This window comes from Syngnathoides biaculeatus, chromosome 12 (genome assembly GCF_019802595.1).
Source record: "Syngnathoides biaculeatus isolate LvHL_M chromosome 12, ASM1980259v1, whole genome shotgun sequence".
Classification (NCBI taxonomy): domain Eukaryota; kingdom Metazoa; phylum Chordata; class Actinopteri; order Syngnathiformes; family Syngnathidae; genus Syngnathoides; species Syngnathoides biaculeatus.
Genome location: NC_084651.1, coordinates 30,135,841 through 30,157,519, shown reverse-complemented (window position 1 = coordinate 30,157,519; position 21,679 = coordinate 30,135,841). Strand labels below are relative to the sequence as shown.

The 21,679-nt window shown below is 43.3% G+C and overlaps 1 protein-coding gene across 16 annotated transcripts in view; it reads right to left on the bottom strand.

Moving 5' to 3' along the window:
* Positions 1-21,679, bottom strand: part of nvl (nuclear VCP like) — a 167,483-nt gene that overhangs the window by 109,293 nt on the left and 36,511 nt on the right. For all 16 annotated transcript variants that reach the window (XR_009797373.1, XR_009797372.1, XR_009797374.1 and 13 more), the window contains one exon: positions 10,077-10,211. Coding sequence is in view for 10 of the 16 variants with exons in the window: in XM_061836670.1 (XP_061692654.1) it covers positions 10,077-10,211 (135 nt within the window). In the remaining 6 variants the exon portion in view is untranslated. The remainder of the gene's footprint in view (positions 1-10,076; positions 10,212-21,679) is intronic.

Genomic DNA, 21,679 nt, shown 5'->3' with positions numbered 1-21,679 from the left:
AAAGGTGTATTTGATATGTGGATGCGAGTGAAGGACTGCATAAAATGAGGAAGGAGGCACGTCGAGCACGCACACACGCACTGAATCACGCGTAAGTACACCACACACACACACACACATACACACTCGCACACACGCACGCACGCAGACAGGAAGAGAGAGGCGCTGAAGGGGGGGGTTTGTGAAAACGGTCGTGTTGATTTGATGTGAAGTGTCCTTTCACATCGGAAATAACACGATGACTATTGTATTGTTATGATTATTATAGATTATAATATGGCAGGACGGTGGCGCAGCTGGTAAAGCGTTGGCCTCACAGTTCTGAGGTCCCGGGTTCAATCCCGGATCTCCCTGTGTGGTGTTCGGATGTTCTCCCCGTGCCTGTGAGGGTTTCCTCCCACATCCCAAAAACACGCAACATTAGTTGGACACTCAAGGTTGCCCCTAGGTGTGATTGTGTGTGTGACTGTTGTCTGTTTCTGTGTGCCCTGCGATTGCCTGGCAACCTCTTCAGGGTGTACCCCGCCTCCTGCTTGACAGCTGGGATTGGCTCCAGCACGCCCCGCGACCCTCATGAGGATAAGCGGTAAAGAAAATGGATGGATATTATATTATATCATATAACAAGCAAACAAACGTGACAAGGTTGAAAACTTTTTTTTCCTCAGACTTTTTAGAATATATCCAGTTTTTAATCATATTACTTGCACTGTATGTGGTTTTAATTGTCTTTTTTTAATATTGTGTTTGTCATTTTTATCCCATTTTAAATGTTTTATCTCTTTGTTTTCAAATGCCTTTAATCATGTAAAGCAGATTGAGTTACTTCGTGTATGAAAGGCACGATACAAATAAATTTGCTTTACTTTGATTTACAATGATGGCTCTGATAGAGGCTCTGGAAGGTCCAATATACAAGCAGTTTGATCTTAAAGATGTTGACTTTCTGACTGCTCGCTTGTCTCGTCTCTCTTCTGGTGGTAATGCATAGCTGTCGAGTTTTGTGGAAACTTTAATGGGGTATACACTCTGCATGGGAGACTGGAGACAAGCAGCGTCTAGACCATGCACTAGGATTGAACAACGATAAATTGAGAGAACTGCAGGTATGCTTAACGTACCCAATGGAACCGTATTGACAGCATACTTCGAGGGTCTGGCCGCAGCTATCAGAAAGAGGTTCCCCACTCCTGTTACAGCAGCACCCACTTCTTTCCCCTATGTTAAATGACCCACTTGAGCACTTGACTAACTGTACTAAACTTTGGACTGAATTGACTGGACGTCACCCTGGACAGTCTGGTTAGGAAAAGGCTATGTTCAGGATTGCGATCCCAGATAGTCTCCCTGAACCAGTACAGACCACTCCTGAAGCTGACCCTGTCCTCCTGTCCGGAGATGAGCCTAGATTTAGACAACACTTAGTGCATCACCTCAAAATGTATTAAAGCCAACAACAGGGTGAGGATAATGAAATTACTAAACTCCAAAAAACAACTTATTGAATTACAAGTAGCACAGGCAAGACGTAAAGGTCCAAAACCACACCCGACAATTTTTTTGGCAGGCACAACCACCTAGACAGGCAGGTGGGTTCCGGGGTAATAGTCGGGGCGGATACGCAGGAAGGAGTGGAAGGGGCCAGGGGAGAGTTCAACAACATCAACGTGATCAAGGATGTTTTGGTTGTGGTTCTCTCAATCACTGGATTAAAGATTGTCTTACAGCTCCTCCACCTCAAGGTCCAATGCAAGGGCGTGGTGGCTGGTCCAACAACTAAGGGGGCCAAGGCAGAGGCAGAAACTACAGCTTTGGCGGCCCATCTTGGCAACGGGATGGACAGCAGCAGGTTGGACAGTAGCACAAGGGTTGCCCGGGAAGCCAGGGGTCTGGCGATGCAGGTGCCATGATCCCCATCTCTGTTGCAGGGCGAAAAGTGAACACTCTCGTTGACACAGAGGCAACACACTCCTCACTCAACATCTCGCTCCACGACACTTTGTCACAACACACTGTGCAATTGATGGGCTTCTCAGGGACTCAATAGGTCCTGCAATGGACTCAACCCCTACCGACAATCTTGGCTTGCCAGACCTTCCACCCATTCGTTTGCACATTCACCACAAACACCAGTGGCAGGTGACACCGTCTGCCACTCTGGACAATGGCTTGTGACACCTGTGAGTGAACCAAATCCAACTGTGGACATTTATTGGGCCCGAAGTGAAACAGAAACACCGCTCAAACCTGGCCTCATACATCAATTTCTGTTGTGGAAGCCCTGGTTAAACACTCTTAGGGCTTATCTGCCTCCACTAGATCCATACCATTGTGAACTTTGCATACATACAAGGTGATGCTTGGGACATTACAGCCACACATATATACGCAGCAGGAGAGGGCGTAGCGGCATCCTGCTCTCTTACACCAGATCAAATGACATGGTTCAAAATGCAGGAAGAGTCAGGACACCACATTTCACTCTCTCTGTCTCTAGGACACGAGGCCCGGCAACTGGGCCCTATGGTGAAACGACTGACTCAAATGACTGAATGGGAGGACACACCACTCCCTAACATACAGATCTCTAAATCTGAAGATGCATACCACATCATTCTTCCTGACGCACCTCCGACAACTAATATGACCATATTAGAACACGAGACCATAACTAGAGAACACGGACGTGACTACTCTGACCATGACGACGCCGAGTCAATTTTAAACAAACTGCCTAAATTTGTTTGGTCCTCTGGACCCTTTGATGTTGGACATTGTACTGAGACACCAGACATTAAAATCACTGTTTTTCCAGGATCTCATATTTACAGACCTCAATATGCTTGGCCCACAGCTGCTAACCAGGGGATGGAGGACACTCTCACTGGCCTGTGTAATTCTGGAGTCCTTGAAACATCCACCTCCTCGTGGTGTACACCACTCAGGCCAGTTTTAAAAGCAGATAGTAACACTTATCATATGGCACATGATTTGAGAGCCGTTAATGATGTAACGACCACACCATTGTTACCTCTACCAGACCCTCACAGAATGTTGTCTACCATCACACCAGATTTAAAATACTTCATAGTGAGTGATTTGGCAAATGCATTCTTCTCTGTCCCACTCTCACCTGAGTGTAGACACTTGTTTGCATTCAGATATCAGGGACGCAATTTGCAATACACCAGGTTGCCACAAGGCTTAAAAAATTCACCTGGAATTTTTAATCAATGTTTGAAATCATTGCTGCAGGATCTATTTCCCCCAGACGGATTAAACTCCTGACATATGTTGATGACCTCCTGTTGGCAGCCCCAACAGCAGAGTTGTGTTTGTCTCTAAACTTGTTTGGCTTCATTTGCATGAGCTGGGATTCAAATCTTCCAGAAAGAAGAAAGAAGCTTCAGTGTTGTCGCAAATTGGTGACTTTCTTCAGCAGAGTGGTGTCCTCTGAAGGATCCACTATGTCCTCGGAGCATAGTTCTTCTATTCTTGAGATTCTCTTCGTCCACGTGCTGATCTCTCTGTCCAACCTCTGACTAACGGCAGGGTCCTGTTCACTGATGGTTGCTGTTACCGTAAGGCGAATGGCTCGTTGGCTGCGGACAATCTGTCACGTCTATTCTGACTCATCGCACGCTGTCTCAGCTGCTGTGTTGGACATCTCTGCATGGAAATGGAATGACTTTAAAACAGCCAAAGGTACCCCTATTGCACATTTGACACTGATCCAACGATTAGACAAAGTCCTGGCCAAACCTTCGGCGGTGGCTATCATCAAGGTCCCTGGCCACTCCAAATCCACTTCAATCACAGCCCTCGGCAATAACGCTGCCGACTTGGCTGCCAAGCAGGCTGCGGGCGATCTCCCACAGATGCTTGTCTAATTATCTGACAACTCTTCCCCTGACCTGCCCGAACCTCCGTCTCTGAGTGAATTGGTTAAAATACAGCACAAAAGATATTTTGACCAAAACTCACTCTATGGCTCTGATTGGCCGCAGAGCCATGCTAACCAAACTTCGCATGTGGTGGCATCCTAAAATGTCTGACTTGTGTCATGCCCACTGTTGTAAAGATAGATTGTAAAAGTCATTTTATGACCTCAGTTCTAGCGCAACAACAGAGACAAGTTGAAACCAATGGCATATTTTTCTCCACTGTAGCATGTGCATTACCCCACTGTGTAAGAGCAGTTGTTGTGACATCTATTGCCGTAGAAAAAAGTTCAACCATAGTTTTGTTCTATCCTCTGATTTTAAGAGTACCAGTACCAGTCTCTGCATTGCTTTTGCATACAAAAAAAATGTTTTTCACCAGCGAGACATTTATCATGCACGGCCACATTGTAATCGCGACATTGAACCCAGCAACATTGTTACCACTTCATGAGGAAGGTAACTGTCAAAAGTTAACAAAAATACCAGCCAAAAGCATAAGTGTCCTGAAAGATCATCCTTTAGAAAGAAGAGAAGGGCTATTTGTAGATGGCTCATCGAAGAATAATGAACAAGGGAAAACACAAACAGGTTATCTGTAGTGACTAAAGACACTGTAATAAAAGCTTAGTGGTTACCATCAAATTACTCAGCTCAAGCAGTACAACTAGAGGCATGTAAAACAAAGGAAAAAATATATAGAGGCCATATGCATTTGCAACAGTGCAGGTTTTTGTGCAGTACTGGAAAAACTAGGGAGGTGATTTCATCGCCAGACAAAGTAATTGTTAGTTGAAATACTAAATGAAATACAGAGGCAAAAAAAAAATTGCTGTATGCAAATACCTCTCACATACATCAAACAAAGATATGATTTCCATGTGAAATGCTTTAGCTGATAGAATACTAAAGGAAGCCGCATTGGGGAAAACTAAAATTATGAGAATTGAGACAGCTATAATTTTAGAGTTAGACACAGTGGTGCCTCGATTCACGAAATTAATGAGTTCCGGATGTCGTTTCGTATCGTGAAACTTTCATAAGTATAAACGCATTTTTCATGTAAATAGCCTCATTTGTTCCAAGCCCCCTGATGCCAAAAATAAGCATGTTCATTTGCCTTTGGTGTTGAGTGCGTGGCGAGAAAAAAGGTATGGCATCACCGGAGGCTGAGGGACGCACACAACTTAATTCCACTACAATTAATAAATTCCATAAACTATAAATTCAGAACAAACATTAACTTTCAATGTTTACTGAGGTACCAATCCAAGGGTGTTTGTCTTTGGTTTTAATAATCATACAGAAATGTACAAGGTAAACGTCATTGAAGTGAGCGATTGCGCTACTAGTTAACACATTTTCCGGATGACTCTTTTGGATAAATTCGGAAATGTCAAGGAATTTCGTCAACACGTCTTTTTTTTTTCTTTTCATATTTTATAGACTATTGCAAGATTTGTCTCTTTAAACTGCTCCCTTTGCACAACTGTCATTGCAGTTATCTTTAACGGGAACCGCAAACGGGTAAAGGCACTCTGTACAAGCTTAACACAATGTGGGACGTTGACACACTTATCTCTTCCCTGTTCTAAATAAAGATTTCACATCTTGCATGACTCATCAGGAATAGTTCCTATAAACAAATGTCTCTTGTTCTTTGTTCTTGTCGCTTTGTTGATCTTTGTTCTGAATGTCGTACCAGGGTAGCAATGTCTGCCGGAGAAAATTCCTTGTGTTTTTACACACTTGGCCAAAAAAGCTCATTCTGATTGACTGATTGGTGTGGCGGCTTCCTCTTCAAAGCCACAAACGGCTTTTTCGTTGTCGTGTGTGAACCCAGTCATTGATGTCCTCGCTTCTCCGTCGAAAGATCCTAATGATGAAACAACACGTTGATGTCCTCCATAGCCTTCCCCTGCAAAAAAAATATCCTTAACTTAAGGTTCAACCTGGTCTCCGACCCTCTCAAATCGAGGAGAATTAGCAGCCATGAAGCCATATGCATGCATGTCTGTCATATTTCTCAAGGATTTATTATTTTGATGAAAAAAAAACCAACTTGGTTTCTCCTCACTGGCACTGACCATCAATTTCTTGGGGTCCATGGTGAAAAAATATTAATGAATCCACAAAGAAGAACAGTGCAACTGTGCATGAGTGTATGACAATAGATTCAGTGACAAACATACAGGAAGTGAGTCACGGGTAAAGATTGACACCCCCCCTCCCCCCACCAAAAGTGATGTAGCTCCAAGGAAGTGGAGAGATGTGATGACAGGAAGATGCTAAGTTCTAGCCAGTAGGTGGAGCTGCGCTATTTTGCTACATATACCAAGGGACAGGATGTGCGTCATGGCTCAAGATTGACATCCCTCAGCCAATGTGATGCCAGGAAAGTACTCCGGCGGTGTCCAATGGGAGAGCAGCTCTGTCACACCGCTTTCAAATGAAGATATATTCCAGGATGTTTACATTCAGTTGAATCCAGTGTCATTTTTTTTCTTTCGTATCCTGAATTTCTTTTGTAACTAGACAGAAATATTTTCTTGGGAGCCTTTTCGTAACCTCAACCTTTCGTTAGTAGGGACTTTTGTAAGTAAGCGTACCACTGTATATTAAAAGATATGCAACAACAAGGCCCAAAGCTGAACAAGAACTTTGGAAGAAAAATGGTGCAACGTTACAAGATGACATCTTAGTATGACCAAACAACAAACCTATCCAACCCAAAAATTTATATAAATGGCTGGCAATTCTGAGCCATAGGTTTGTCACGTCACAAACGGGAGGGATATGTTATGCTAGTACAGATATATCAACATTATACAATTTATGGGTTTAATTATTATTCGAAAAAATATTTGGAGGACATGTTTGATGTGCAAGACATAATCCACAAGGTAATTTGAGACCTTGCAGAAGACAGGACCCTACAGTACAAGATCTGTTGCAAATGATCCATATTGACTCGATTGATTTAAACCAAAGTGAAGAAAAAGTTTAGCCGTCGTAGATGCCTTTTCAAAATGGATAGAATTCTTTTCAAACAAACATCCAGCAATGACTGTGACAAAGGTATGGTATTCCTGAAAAATAAACAGTGATAATGGTTTGGTAAATTGTATAATAATCTCACAAGCACACAGGGCGAATACCCTATGAAACATTGTTTAGAAGGCTTTATAAACTACCTCAATTTAAGATGTAGCCCTATAGGGACACAAGCCAGTGCAATCTCTAGGCCGGTCCCAAGCCCGGATAAATGCAGAGGGTTGCGTCAGGAAGGGCATCAGGCGTAAAAACTGTGCCAAATAAATATGAGCGTTCAACTAAAGAATCCCATATCGGATTGGTCGTGGCCCGGATTAACAAAGCCCGCCCCCGGCACCGCTAACCTGCAGGGCCTCAGTGGAAATTCAGTTACTGTGGGTCGAAGACAAAGAAGAGGAGGAAACCGGATTCGTTGTCGTCAGAGGAAGAAGAAAGCACAGAGCCTACCATTGAGTGAAGGGACTTTGAATGTTGGGACAATGACAGGAAAAGCTCAGGAGTTGGTTGACATGACCATTGGGAGAAAGGTTGATATACTGTTGACCTAAGAGAGCAGGTGGCAAGGTAGGAAGGCTAGACATTTAAGAGCGGGGTTTAAATTATTTTACCATGGAGTAGATGGGAAGAGAAATAGAGTAAGGGTTATTTTAAAGGAAGAGCTGGCTAAGAATGTCTTGGAGGTCAAAAGAGTATCAGTTAGAGTGACAAGGCTGAAATTTGAAATTGAGGGTGTTGAGGGTAATATGGTTAGCGACTATGCCCCACAGATAGGATGTGACCAAGAGATGAAAGAGAAATTCTGAAAGGAACTAGACGGAGTAGTCCTGAGCATCCCAAACAGAGACACAGTTGTGATTGGTGCAGATTGTAATGGACAAGTTGGTGAAGGAAACCGGGTGATGAAGAAGTGATGGGTAAGTGCGCCATCCAGGAAAGGAACTTTGAGTGTCAGATGGACTTGGCAAAAAGTATGGAAATGGCTGTATTGAACACTTATTTATAGAAGAGGCAGGAACATAGAGTTACCAACAAGAGCGGAGCTAGAAGCACGCAGGTGTATTATACTTTGTGCAGACGATGTAATCTGAAGTATGTTACTGACTGTAAGGTAGTGGTAGGGGAGAGTGTAGCTCGACAGCATAGGATGGTGGTGTGTAGGATGACTCTGGTGGTGGGTAGGAAGATTAAGAAGACAAAGGTAGTGCAGAGAACCATGTGGTGGAAAAGGGGGAAAAGGAGACTTGGTGGTGGAACCCCAACATACAGGAAGTCATACAAGGAAAGAGGTTAGCAAAGAAGTGGGACACAGAGATGGTGAAGGCTGAACAAGAGCCATATGATGACATGCACACCAGGTTGGACACGAAAGAAGGAAAAAAAGGATCTTTACAGCTTGGTCAGATAGGGATTCAGATGATCCTTCCCTTCTCTCTAGGGTTAGGGTTGGCAGGGATAGGTAGTGCACCAGGTAAGGGTGATTTACGAAAGAGATTGATGTTTGCATTAGAAAGATGAAGGCATGCACTGGAAAGGAGAGGAATGAAGATTAGCGCAATTAAAACAGAATATTAGAATGAGATGGGTGGAGAGCGAGGAGTGAGGCTCCAGGGAGAAGAGATAGGGAAGGTGGACGACTTGGGGTCAACAATCCAGACCAACGGTGAGTGTGGTAACAAAGTGTAGAAACAGGTCCAAGCAAGTTGGAACAGCTCGGGTAAGGTGTCTGGTGTGTTATGTGACAGAAGAATCTCTGGTAGGATGAAGGGCAAAGTTTACAAAACGGTGAGTTAGGCCAGCCATTATGTACTTATTTGAGACGAAGAGACAACAGGAAGCAGAGAAGGAGGCGGCAGAAATGAAGATGTTGAGGTTCTCTGTAGGCGTGAGCAGGTTGGATAGGATTAGAAATGAGCTCATTAGAGGGGCAGCCAAAGTTGGAAGTTTTGGAGACGGGGTTCGACAGAGCAGAATTCGATGGTTTGGACATGTCCGTAGGCGAGAGAAAGAGTATATTGGTTGAAGGGTGCTAAGGATGGAGCTACCAGGGAAGAGAATGACAGGAATACCAAAGAGAAGGTTGATGTATGTTGTGAGGGAAGACATGAGAGCAATTAGTATTAGAGAGGAAGATGCAGGAGATTGGCTTAGATAGAAAAAGATCACACGATGTGGAGACCCCTAACGGGACAAGCTGAAAGTAAATGAAGAAGACGATTATTAATTTCTAAATCTAGATTAATGCGAAATTGGGGTGTACATAAAACAGGAGCTGAGATCCTGTAGATCAGGGGTGGGTAGCCACATTTTTTTTTACCGTTACAGCAAAGAACCACATCATACACATCAAAAAGCCAAAGAGACACATCATACACATGAACATCATTCTCTCCTCATACACACCTTTGCTCATCCAGATTTGTTGGAAATGCCATACATCAACATGATGAGAAAAATGACTGTTACAGAGCACCAAGACCACAGGCCAGAAATTAAAAAAAAAAAATCAAATTGTCTGGTCTCTCACACAGACAGATGAACAGTTCAATGAAATCCTTTCTTGTATGGCACAATTCTCATCTAATGCAACACTAAAATATTGACATGATTGGAGATCTGTGTGCAACTTTGAATCAATAGCCATGCTATGTCTGATATTCTCTGTTCAACAGTGTGGTGGAACAGCTGAAGGTCTGACTGGAGGTCTAAGAGGCATGCGATTTCAGTTATGTTGCATGTCATGTATGCATAAGATCTGAGCAATACTTGAACACAAATGTGATGCAAATAGAGGAACTATTTTTATTCAGTAAACTGAAAACGAAACAGAGAAAGATTCTTGGTGACAAAAAAAAAAGAATGCTTGGAGCATGCAATCATAATGTCATTGATTTCTTAAAACAAATGAAAACTGAAAAGAAGAAATAAAAAGAGAAATTATCGCAGGTAATTTTGGACCCATGTTGTGATGTCAGTGAGCATATGTTGGACATCCAAGGGTTGATTTAAGTTCTCTACATTTATTTCAGAGGTAAATTATTCTTGATGTAAGATCTGTTCATCTGTTTCTTTTTCTCTACTTACCCCTGCCACAGCTTGTGCTAGCAGGGTCTTTCCGCAGCCAGGAGGTCCATGGAGGAGAAAGCCCCTGGGAGGAACCATGCCCAGTTGCTGGTATATCTCTGGGTGCTTCATGTGGATGAGCAGTTTGCACACTTCCTGAAAAATATTTCACAATGATAATATAAAATACCACTTTGAATGTTATTCTTAAAAAGTTGCAAAAATAAAACCACATGAAATTGCCTGTGTGTAGTTCACCTACTGTGACCATACATTGGTTGGTAAAAAGAAAACACCGTAGATCGATTCTGAATCAAGTGAAGCAAAATACAATGGATGTAGACTATACGCTAATTTTAAAATACCAGATTTTTGTGATTAAGAAAAATGAGAGCATAATATATAATTCAAAATGTTTTTACTACCTCAATGTGACGTAAAACTTGTACAGCTCAATTTTTGTGTGGGAGGAGGGGGGGGGGGCTTGAGAGGAGCAAACTAAAATAATGCGGTAACTAAGGCTTGAGCCTATTCGTCGAATATTCAACATTTCAACGAGTCTTGCGAGGATACGTGGCTTTGAAAATGGATGGAAAGTTGGATGGATGGACTTTACAATTCCTTAATGACGAACAGAGAAAGATGATTTATAGCCAACAGCGTGCTTTTCTTATTTGCATTGATAACATGGAAAGGCAATGGATGAGAGGAGGAAAGCATCCTCTTCGCAAATGCAAAGGAGTGCCTCAATTTGTTGTGAATATTTTACAAAAACTGAAACGGGTAAACATCACCTGCAAAATATGCAACTAGAAATCAAAAGAGTCCACGGTCTTAATGCATGCCCATCTGAAAAAGACAATCCTAGCTAGTTGGCAAGCTGTAAACACCACCAAAGACACTTCTTGTAGGAACAGTAAAGATAGAGAATATACTGTAGTCCACTCAAAAATATGACAGAGAGGCAACCGATGGTTGATGAATAACCTCTTTTTTGTCAAAATGGAACGCTTCATCACGACTGCCCATATGAGGAGCGCTTGAGCAGACAGACATAAGCAAGCACTGCCCCACCCCTGACTCACTGGTACATTTAGGGAGTTAGTAATAATGGATAACTTACAACAACAGTAAACAAAACTCAACGTTTGTGAAAATCAGAGCCCCAAACATGTAGAAATTCACTTCCAGAACAATTTGCCTCAATTTCCCCATTTTCAAAATTTTGTCAATAAAATTATCACATATCTAACTGGATAAAAACAACTGCTTGCAGTTCATACACACAACATAAGTCCATCATAATGGTTAATAAATTGCAGCTTAGGTCAAATACATGGTAAGAAGTTCAGTTATTCGTAGGCATGGAAGCGATGATGAGTGACTTGGACTTTGACAGTGGACACCATACGGTCAGTGGGTGTGTTTTGGGTGGCGGGGGTGTGTCTGTTTATAAAACAGCCTGCTCCCAAGCACCTCCTGCCCCACTCTCTCTCTCTCGCTCTCTCTCAATATATTGTTTAGTCAAATTAATTTGTGAAAATTTCGTCATGGTGGCCGGACACATTGCTGTATAGGCCAGTAATGCTGGATGCTGAATCCCCACCCCAACATCCAGAACAATTGGTGTTACGGCTGAATCAAGTCAACATTCAGTGATGTATGGCTGTTCCGTAACATTTTACCTCTGTGTAAAATATATTTTTGAAAAACATTGCTTTTTCATTTTTTCCAACAACCTGGTGTACGGGGCGGCCAACACTGAGGGACGCAGGCGGATCAACCGGCTGCACCGAGGAGACCTGGACTTTGGCCACTTTGGCAGGGACCTGATTGGTGTGGTGCATTGAGCTGGGTCACATGTGGGGGTATGCTGCCAGGCACGAATGCCAGCCAAATCCCCACACCTTCAACCACCACCCCCCAGATATTGGTGTATGTGCTTCATTTAAAAAAGCAAGGAGTTGAGTGTGTGTCTGTGATGTGTTAAAAATCTTTGGGCAGAGAACTCTGACCAGAAAACAGCACAGATTTGCTGAAACCTGGTCTGACACCCACATCTCCTTCAACCACATATCTGTCCCCCAGGAACCTCCCTTTGATATCTACATGTGCCGCGCTCTGATTAGTGAGAAAAAAAACTGGGTGGTGTGAGTGTGTGCTCTGTGAGTGATTAAGAGGCATGGCTCTTCCAACTCAGCCCCATTGGGCTGAACAACCTCCAATATAGCGTTCCAAAAAAGCTTGGACAGGATCATGTTTACTGCTATGTTACATCCCCTTTTCTTTCAACAGTATTCAATCGACATTTGGGAATTGAAGACACTAAATGTTGAAGCTTTATAGGTGGAATTCTTTCCAATTCTTGCTTGGCAGTCAACAGCTCAACAGTCCGGGATCTCCGTTGGCGTATTTTACGCTTCATAATGTGCCACTCTTTTTCAATGGGAGACAGCTCTAGACTGCAAGCAGGCCAGTTTAGTACCCACACTCATTTATGACGAAGTTACGTTGTAACACGTGGAGAATGTGGTTTGGCATTATCTTGGTGAAAGAATCAGGGGCATCCATGAAAAAGACGTTGCTTGGATGGCTGCATATCTTGTTCCAAAACCTGCATGTAACTTTCATCATTAATGGTGACTTCACAGATTCTGGCTTTTGAACTTAAGTCCATAACAGTCCGGATGATTATTTTCCTCTTTGGCCCGGACGACACGACATCCACAATTTCCAATAACAATTTGAAATGTGGACATGTCGGCCCATAGAACACGTTTCCAATTTGTATCAGTCCGTCTTAGATGAGTTTGGGCCCGAAGAAAGGTGCGTTTGATCAAAGGGCTTACTGGTTTTCTGAGGTGTTCCTGGTCCCATGTGGCGATATTCTTAACACTGTCATTTTTTGATGGGAGTGCCGGTCACGAGCGTGTGTTGTTTTTTGGCCTTGCCACTTAATTGGAGTGATTTCTCCAGACGAGGAAAGTATTCTGTTCAACTATTTTCTCTCTCTTTTTTTTTTTATGTCTGAGCAAACAAACTAAACCCCTGAGCAAATCCTTTTGACCACAATGAGCAACATTAGACGTGTCATCCATAGAAATTACATGGCCGATTAAAAGAAACATTATTGCATTAACATCCCCATCAGAACACTTTCATTAAGAAAAATGATATTTATGTTTTTGCAAACTTATCATGAAAATGTGAATGCAGCTCTATTGTTGCACAACCCATATGCAAAAATCATGGTCCAAGAGGACTCCAGTCTAACCTCATCTGTCAGCCTATCCATTACCACAGCAAACTGGAAAGGGGTCAGAGGTGATCCCTGATGGAGTCCCACCTCCACCTTAAATTCTTCTGTCACTCCTATGGCGAACCTCACCACTGTTCTTCTGCCCTCGTACATGTAATGTACTATTCTGACATATTTCTCTGCCACACCAGACTCACGCATGGAGTACCACAGTTTCTCCCTTGGTATTCTGTCAGAGGCTTTGTCTAGATCCACAAAGAAACGATGTAGCTCCTTCTGACCTTCTTTGTACTTTTACACCTGCATCCTCAAGGCAAATAATGCATCTGTGGTACTCTTTCTTGGTATGCAGTTCAAGAGTGCTCTGGAGTGTTAGTATTTTTTTTAAATTGCTGCTTTTAAAGACTTTCTCACAAACCTTCTTCAGTCTGTCAGACTTGTCCCAGACCATTCTTCCTCAATCACCTTCAGCACCAGGTCCCCTGAAGGTTGTGTACTGAGCCTTCTCTTATATTCTCTGTACACATATGACATCATACCAGCAAATCCCAGCAACTCCGTTATCAAGTTTTCTGATACCACCGTGATCGGGCTCATCTTAAAAGGAGCTGAGTCTGGCAACAGGGATAAGATTATAAATCTGTCAAAGTGGTGTACGGCGAACAACTTTACACTGAGTACTACAAAGATGGAGGAAATCAAACTGGACTTTCGGAAGTGCGGCATTGACTGGGTCCCACTGCTCATCAATATGGATTGCGTACAGAGGGTCCACTCCTTCAGATTTCTGGGAGTCTAGATGAAAGGCAAGCTCACCTACAACAAAAATACCACAGCGGTGGTGAAAAAGGCCCTGAACCAACTCCACTTCCCGAGAGTACTCAGGAAGAACTATTTGGAAGCTAAAGTGCTGCTGGCTTTCTACAGAACCACCATGGAGAGCATACTGCATCACACTGTGTTATGCTGGATATACAGCAGCAGAAAGGAAATCTCTGCAAAGAGTGATCAACAGGGCCAAGAAAATTACTGGCTGTTCTCTGCCGTCCCGAGAGGACCGTGCAATCTCCCACTATCACATGAGTTACGAAGATTGTAAAAGACTCTTCCCATCCTAGTCATGGCCCGGGTTAACAATGCACACCCTTGGCACCGGAAACCTGCAGGACGTTGGTGGAAAGTGGATTCATTGGCAGAAGAGGAGGAATGCACATAGCCTACAACTGAGTGAATTATCTTACCAAGGCCTGGACAGGGGGAATAACATTGAAAAATACATTTTATGGATTTATTTATGCCAATTTGTTTTAGCAATAGGTGTGCCTTGATGTATGTATTTATCTCTTATTTTTGTCCAAGGTGTTCTATTTTTATTTTATTTTATTAGCACATCCACCTTCTGGAGACAGTTGTAATTTCGTTGTATGCACTGTCAGATAAAGGCTTTGGAATTTATTTGATTTATATTTAATTGAAGAAAGTTTCCGCATGCTGTTTGGAATTGTTGCAACAGCTCATCACACATCCTAAATGCATTATTTTTAAATATTTACTGCTGGCGGTCAATTCCATGTTGTTCCCATGGACTAAAATAAAAGGGTATACAGTGTTATTAATGCAGTCCAATGGGGGCACAAGCCAGTGCAATCTGTAGGCCAGTACCAAGCCCGGATAAATGCAGAGGGTTGTGTCAGGAAGGACAGCCGGGGTAAAACTGTGCCAAACAAATCTGAACATTCATTTAAAAAAAATACCAGACCGGATCAGTCATGGCCCGGGTTAACAATGCACACCCCTGGCACCGGAAACCTGCAGGACGTTGGTGGAAAGTGGATTCATTGGCAGAAGAGGAGGAATGCACATAGCCTACAACTGAGTGAAGGGACTTTGAAAGTTGGGACCATGTTAGTAAAAGCTCAGGAGTTGGTTGACATGATGATTAGGAGAAAGGTTGATATATTTATGCATCCAGGTTTTAAATTATTTTATCATGGATTAGATGGGAAGAGAAAGGGACTAGGGGTGATTTAAAAGGAAGAACTTGCTCAGAATGTCTTTGAGGTGAAAAGCGTATATGATCGAGTGATCAGGTTGAAATTTGAAATTGATGTATTATGTATGATGGGACGAGTAGCTAAGCCCCACAGGTAGGACGTGACAGAGTTGAAAGAGAAATTCTGGAAGGAAATCGAAGTAATTCTGAGCATCCCAGACAGAGTTTTAATTGGTGCAGATAATGGACATGTTGGGTAACGAAACAGGGGCGACGTAGAAACATCTAGGAAAGGAACTTTGAAGGACATGGTGGTGGACTTTGTAAAAAGTATGGAAATGGCTGTATTGAACACTTATTTATAGAAGAGGCAAGAATATAGTGTGACCTACAAGAGCGGAGGTAGATGCACACAAGTGGATTATATTTTGTGCAGACGATGTAATCTGAAGGAGGTTACTGACTGTAAAGTAGTGGGTAGGAGAGAGTGTAGCTCGACAGTATAGGTTGGTGGTGTGTAGGATGACTCTGGTGGTGGGGAAGAAGATTAAGAAGACAAAGGTAGAGCAGAGAACCATGTGGTGGAAGCTGAGAAAGGAAGAATGTTATGCGAGCTTTCGAAAAGAGGTGAGATCTCGATGGACAGGAGGAGCTCCCAAAAGACTGGAGTATTACACCCAAGGTGATCAGAGAGACAGGCAGGACAGTACTTGGGGTGTATTCTGGTAGGAAAGGGGAGGAGAAGACTTGGTGGTGGAACTCCAAATAACAGGAACCTATACAAGGAAAGAGATTAATGAAGAAGAAGTGGGACTGAGGAGAGGCAAAAGCAATATAATGAGATGCGACGTAGGCCAAATCTAGAGGTGGTGAAGGCTAAAGAAGAGGCATATGACGACAAGTACACCAAGTTGGACACGAAAGAAGGAGAAAAGGCTCTCTAGAGATTGGCCAGGAGGGATAGAAATGGGAAGGATGTGCAGCATGTAAGGGCGATAAAGGATATCGATGGAAATGTGTTGACTGGTACCGGGAGTGTGCTAAATGGATGCAATGAATACTTTGAGAAGTTGATGAATGAAGAAATTGAGAGAAGGAAGAGTATCAGAGGCAAATCGTCCTGATGATAAAGCTGTGGAGGTATGGAAAACATTTTGGAGAGGTGGGTGTGGAGTTTTTGACTAACTTATTCAATAGAATACAAGCGGGTGAGAAGATGTCTGAAGAATGGAGGAAAAGTGTGCTACTTCCCATTTTTAAGATGAAAGGCTATGTGCAGAGCTGTGGGAACTACAGAAGAATAAAGTTGAGCAACACAATGAATTTATGGGAAAAAGTAGTCGAGGTGAGAAAAAGTACAGTGAAGAAAATAAGTAGTTTTTTGAGAAGAAAGGCAATGTGCAGGGCTGTGGTAACTACAGAGGAATAATGTTGGTAAGCCACACAATGAAGTTATAGGGAGTAGTGGAGGCTAGACTCAGGACAGAATTATCTGCGAACAACATTTCCTGTAGTTATTCACCAGGTTTGCACACTGCAAGAGGGATTTAGCCCACTCCTCCACACAGGTCTCTAGATCACACAGGTTTCAGAGGTGTCGCTGAGAAACAGGGAGTTTAAGCTCCCTCCTAAGATTTTCTATTGGTTTTAGGTCTAGAGACTGGCTAGGCCTCGCCAGAACCTTGATGTGCTTCTTACGGAGCCACTCACTGGTTTTCCTTGTTGTATGTATCGGGTCATTGTCATGTTGAAAGACCCAGCCATGACCCATCTTCAATGGTCTGACTAAGGGAAAGAGGTTGTTCCCCAAAATCTCACAATACATGGCCACGGTCATCCTCTAATTGATACAGTGCAGTCGTCCTGTCCCATGTGCAGAAAAACACCCCCAAACCATGATGCTACCACCCCCATGTTTCACAGTAGGGATGGTGTTTTTTTTCTTTTTTTACTATTACAGCAAAGAGCCACATCATACAGATTAAAGAGCCAAAGAGAAGAGATAATACATAAGAGATATAAGCGATAATACACATGAACATCATTACCTCCTCACACACAGCTTTGCTCTGCCAGATTTATTGTAAATGTCACACATTAACATGATAAGAAAAATGACTGCTAAAGAGCAAAGACCACAGGCCTGTAATTTGAAAAAAATAAAATTGTGTGGTCTCTCACACAGACAGATGAACAGTTCAATGAAATCCTGTCTTATATGGCAGAAATCTTTTTCATGCAAAATTAATATATTGACAATTGGAGATCTGAGAGCAACTTTGAATCAATAGCCATGCTAGTGTCCGACATTCTCTGTTCAACAGTGTGGTGGAACAGTTGAAGGTCTGATACCATTTGTTTAAAATGTTTGTTTTCAGGACAAGATTTCAGAGACATCACTGAGGCATTTTGTAAAATAAATTACCTGTCAATGTATGGCTTTTTGGCCCTTCCAATGTTCCAAGTCATTTGATATGATACAAGCATTTGTTTCTGTTTCATTTTAACTGGATATGCTTTTCTGTGTTATTTTTCAATGTGACTAACTTGTGACTAGGAAGGTCAGTCCCTTTTGGAAATTCCTAGTCGATGTTTGTGTGGAGTGAGCTGAATAGAAAATTTGAAGGTGTGAAAAGCGATAGACGTCTGACACTAAAGGGAGAGAGTGGCTTACTGTTGCAAACAACAAAATATGAGCTCTTCGGGTTTGGTAAAAACATCCTGTTTCATCCACATATCATTTAACTGCATTTTTCCTTGCATCTTCAGTGCAAAATTTACAAACTATTTTCTCTGAAAATCACCATCCGACTGGGAAACTTTGACCTATTTTCTTTCACTGCGAAAACCACTTTTCAGAAAATATTTCTGCTCAGGCAGGGACGTGTTCTTCATGCTGAGGTCTGTCATCCTGCTCGGGGGTTTACTCTTTCTTCTCTCGTAGCAAAGCTGAACTGGGTGTTGGGATCAAAAAAGGGACTCTTACCAACTTGCAACTACCGTAATGAAGTCAAGCAAAATGCGCACGTGCACACAGAATTTAGATATGCTTTCGGTGCCTTAACGAGAGCCGCATGAAAGGCGCATGGGGTTCGAGAGCCACATGTTATCCACTACATTACACATCCTTGGCCAAGACTTCAAAAGAAGCATCTGACTCATCTTCAATCTGAAAACTATCCATTGTAGCAACCTTTGGTGCATCACTGTTAAACTCATCATTGATGAATTGGTTCAGTTCTGGTGCCTCCTGCATTCATGAACAGTGATTCCATCTTGCTCCCAAAGCATGTCATCCTCTGTGCCATACATGGCGTTTGTGAGGAAATACTTTTTTAATCCTAAGAGTCTTGGTTCCCTTTATTTCTCATTATTGTCAGCGCTTTGGGGGGAAGGTCCACCGTACTAATAGTACAGCCTCGTGCCCCCGTTCGGCTACAATCTGTAGCAGCTCTTCATAGCGTCAGGTCCCAATCAAAATGAAAGCCCAAACTACGTAGAATTTAGCATAATGGCCATTTTTTTTTTTTTTAAACAGCAAGCATTTCAATTGTGTGTGCTATCCCTTTTTTTTTTTTAAATGATCATACATCGTTCCATAGTTTCAGCACACGTTTTGCTTCCGGTATGGCTGCGTCATTGGCCGGAGTGGTGAAACATTTATTTTAAAAGGGGCTGCACAACTAGCCCATTTATTGATATTTTTTGTCTTTGTTTAAGTCAAAACAAATTCAGGGGCAGTCGTTTCTGATGTTTGCAACAAATATGCTGTGCTAATTATCGTTAAAAACCAAAGCCCCCACGCCCCCCAGGAGGTCAGCGTTCAGAGTTCAGTTGGGGGCGCACATTACCGTAATATATATAAATGTGTAACATAAGACATCAAATATCATATTGAAATTTATATGTACTGTATACCCTTTTTTAACACTATGTACCTGTATACGACGATACAATGTGACTATTTTTCTTCCATAACTAAATATAATGCGCTTTGACTTTTTGAAAATAAATATGAAAAAAATTGAGAAATTACAGTAGTTTCTATAAACAGAAATGTCTCCTGTTCTTTGTTCCGAATGTCGTACCAGGGTGAAAAAGTGAAAAAGTCCCCTGGTAAGGTCATCCATGCCAAAAATGTCTTAGGTGCGGGACCAAACATAGTATGACTCCAGAACCGCTATGACGAGTACAAATATTAGATCTCGGTTGCTCTTGCCCGGACGCGGGTCACCGGGGACCCCCTTTGGAGCGAGGCCTGGAGGTGGGGCTCGAAGGCGAGCGCCTGGTGGCCAAGCCTGCATCCATGTGGCTCGGCCGGACACAGCCCAAAAAGGTAACATGTCCCCCTGGGGTCACCACTTGTGAGAGGGGCTATAGGGGTTGGGAGAGACGTGAGCTGGGCGGTGGCCAAAGGCGGGCACCTTAGCGATCCAATCCCCGGCTACTAGAGACATGGGAATGTCGGGGCTGTGGCCGTAAGGTGGTCGGTGTCTGTTGTGGGGGAAACCCCCAAACACGTTGGTGAACACCAACAGTCAAGCTGAAGAACGATATATAGGTACCAAAGGCCAAGTGGAATGCAGCTTCGGTGGTCACTGAGGCAAAAACCCAGATGTGGGAGGAGTTCAGTGAGCCCATTGAGAATGATTTCAAGACTGCCTCAAGGAAATTCTAGTCCACCTGCTGTTGCTGACCTGGTAAGGTCTATTCAGGGGTGCTGAAGAGGAGTATTCATCAGGAAAGTGAGTCTCAGATTCAAGAGGAGCTATGTCGTTTACATCCTGGTGGTGGAACAGTGGACCAGCTCTATATCCTTTACAGGATCCTCGAGGGTGCATGGGAGTTCAACCAACCAGTCTACATGTGTTTTCTGGACTTGGACAAGGCGTTAAACTGTGTCCCTCGGGGAGTCCTGTGTGGGGTTCTTCAGGAGTATAGGGTACCAAATCCCCTGATACGGGCTGTTTAGTCCCTGTACGACCACTGTCAGAGTTTGGTCCGCATTGCCAGCAATAAGTTGGACATGTTTCCGGTGAGAGTTGGACTTCGCCAAGGCTGCCTTTTGTCACTGATATTGTTCATAACTTTTACGGACAGAATCTCTGGGTGCAGCAGAGGCATAGAGTGTGTCCGGTTTGGTGGCCTCAGCATCGTATGTCTGCTCTTTGCAGATGATGTGGTTCTGTTGGCTTCATCAATCCGTGATCTTCAACGCTCACTGGAGCGCTTCGCAGCAGAGTGTGAAGCAGTTCGGATGAGAATCAGCACCTTCAAATCTGAGACCATAGTCCTCAGTCGGAAAAGGGTGGCATGCCCTATCCGTGTCTGGGATGCTATCCTGCCTCAAGTGGGGGACTTAAAGTATGTCGGGGTCTTGTTCACAAGTGAGGGAAGAATGGAGCAGGAGATCAGCATGCGAATTGGTACAGAGTCTGCAGTGATACGGACCTTGTATCGGTCCATTGTGGTAAAGAAGGATCTACTTCGAAAGGCCAAGCTCTCAATTTAAACGTCGGTCCTACCCTAACTTATGGACACGAGATATGGGTTGCGACCGAAAGAACAAAATCCCGGACACAAGCGGCCAAAATGAGTTCCCTCCGCAGGGTGTCCGGGCTCTCCCTTAGAGATAGGGTGAGAAGCTCGGTCATCCTGGAGGGGCTCATTGTCGAGCCAGTGCTCCTCCACATTGAGCCATATGAGGTGGCTGAGGCATCTGATCTGGGTGTCGCCCGGACCCCTTCCTGGTTTGGTGTTCCGGGCATGTCCCATCAGAAAGAGACCCAGGAGATGACCCAGAAAACGCTGCAGGGTCTATGTCACTCGGCTGGCCTGGGAACGCCTCAGAATCCCTCTGGAAGATGTGTAAGAAGTGGCTGGCAAAAGGGAAGTCTGGGTATCCCTGCTGAAGCTACTTCCCCCGCGGCCTGACCCGGAGAAGTAGTAAGAAATGGATGGATGGATGATGGATGGATGGATGGATGGATAGAACATCTTCATTAATGTATCGAACCTCTCAAACCTCTACTTACGAATGTCTCCACTAATGAAAAATTGTGTTTATCAAAACCTCCCCGAAAAAATGTGTCAAGTCACAAAGAGATTTCAGGATAAGAAAGGAAGAAAAAATGGCGCTGGATTCCACCAAAAATAAAGATCCTGTACTTTATCTTTGTTTGAAAGTCACAAGACAGAGGTTCTCTCCCATTGCCTAAAGCCGGAGCATCTTCTTGGCATCACATTGGCTAGGAGGGACGTCAATCTTTAGCCATGATGGACTTTTTGTATCTTGATCTGTGTGGTACCATAGCGGTGCTCTGATGAACTTCCTGTATATTAGTCACCGAATCCATTGTCATACGCTAGCGC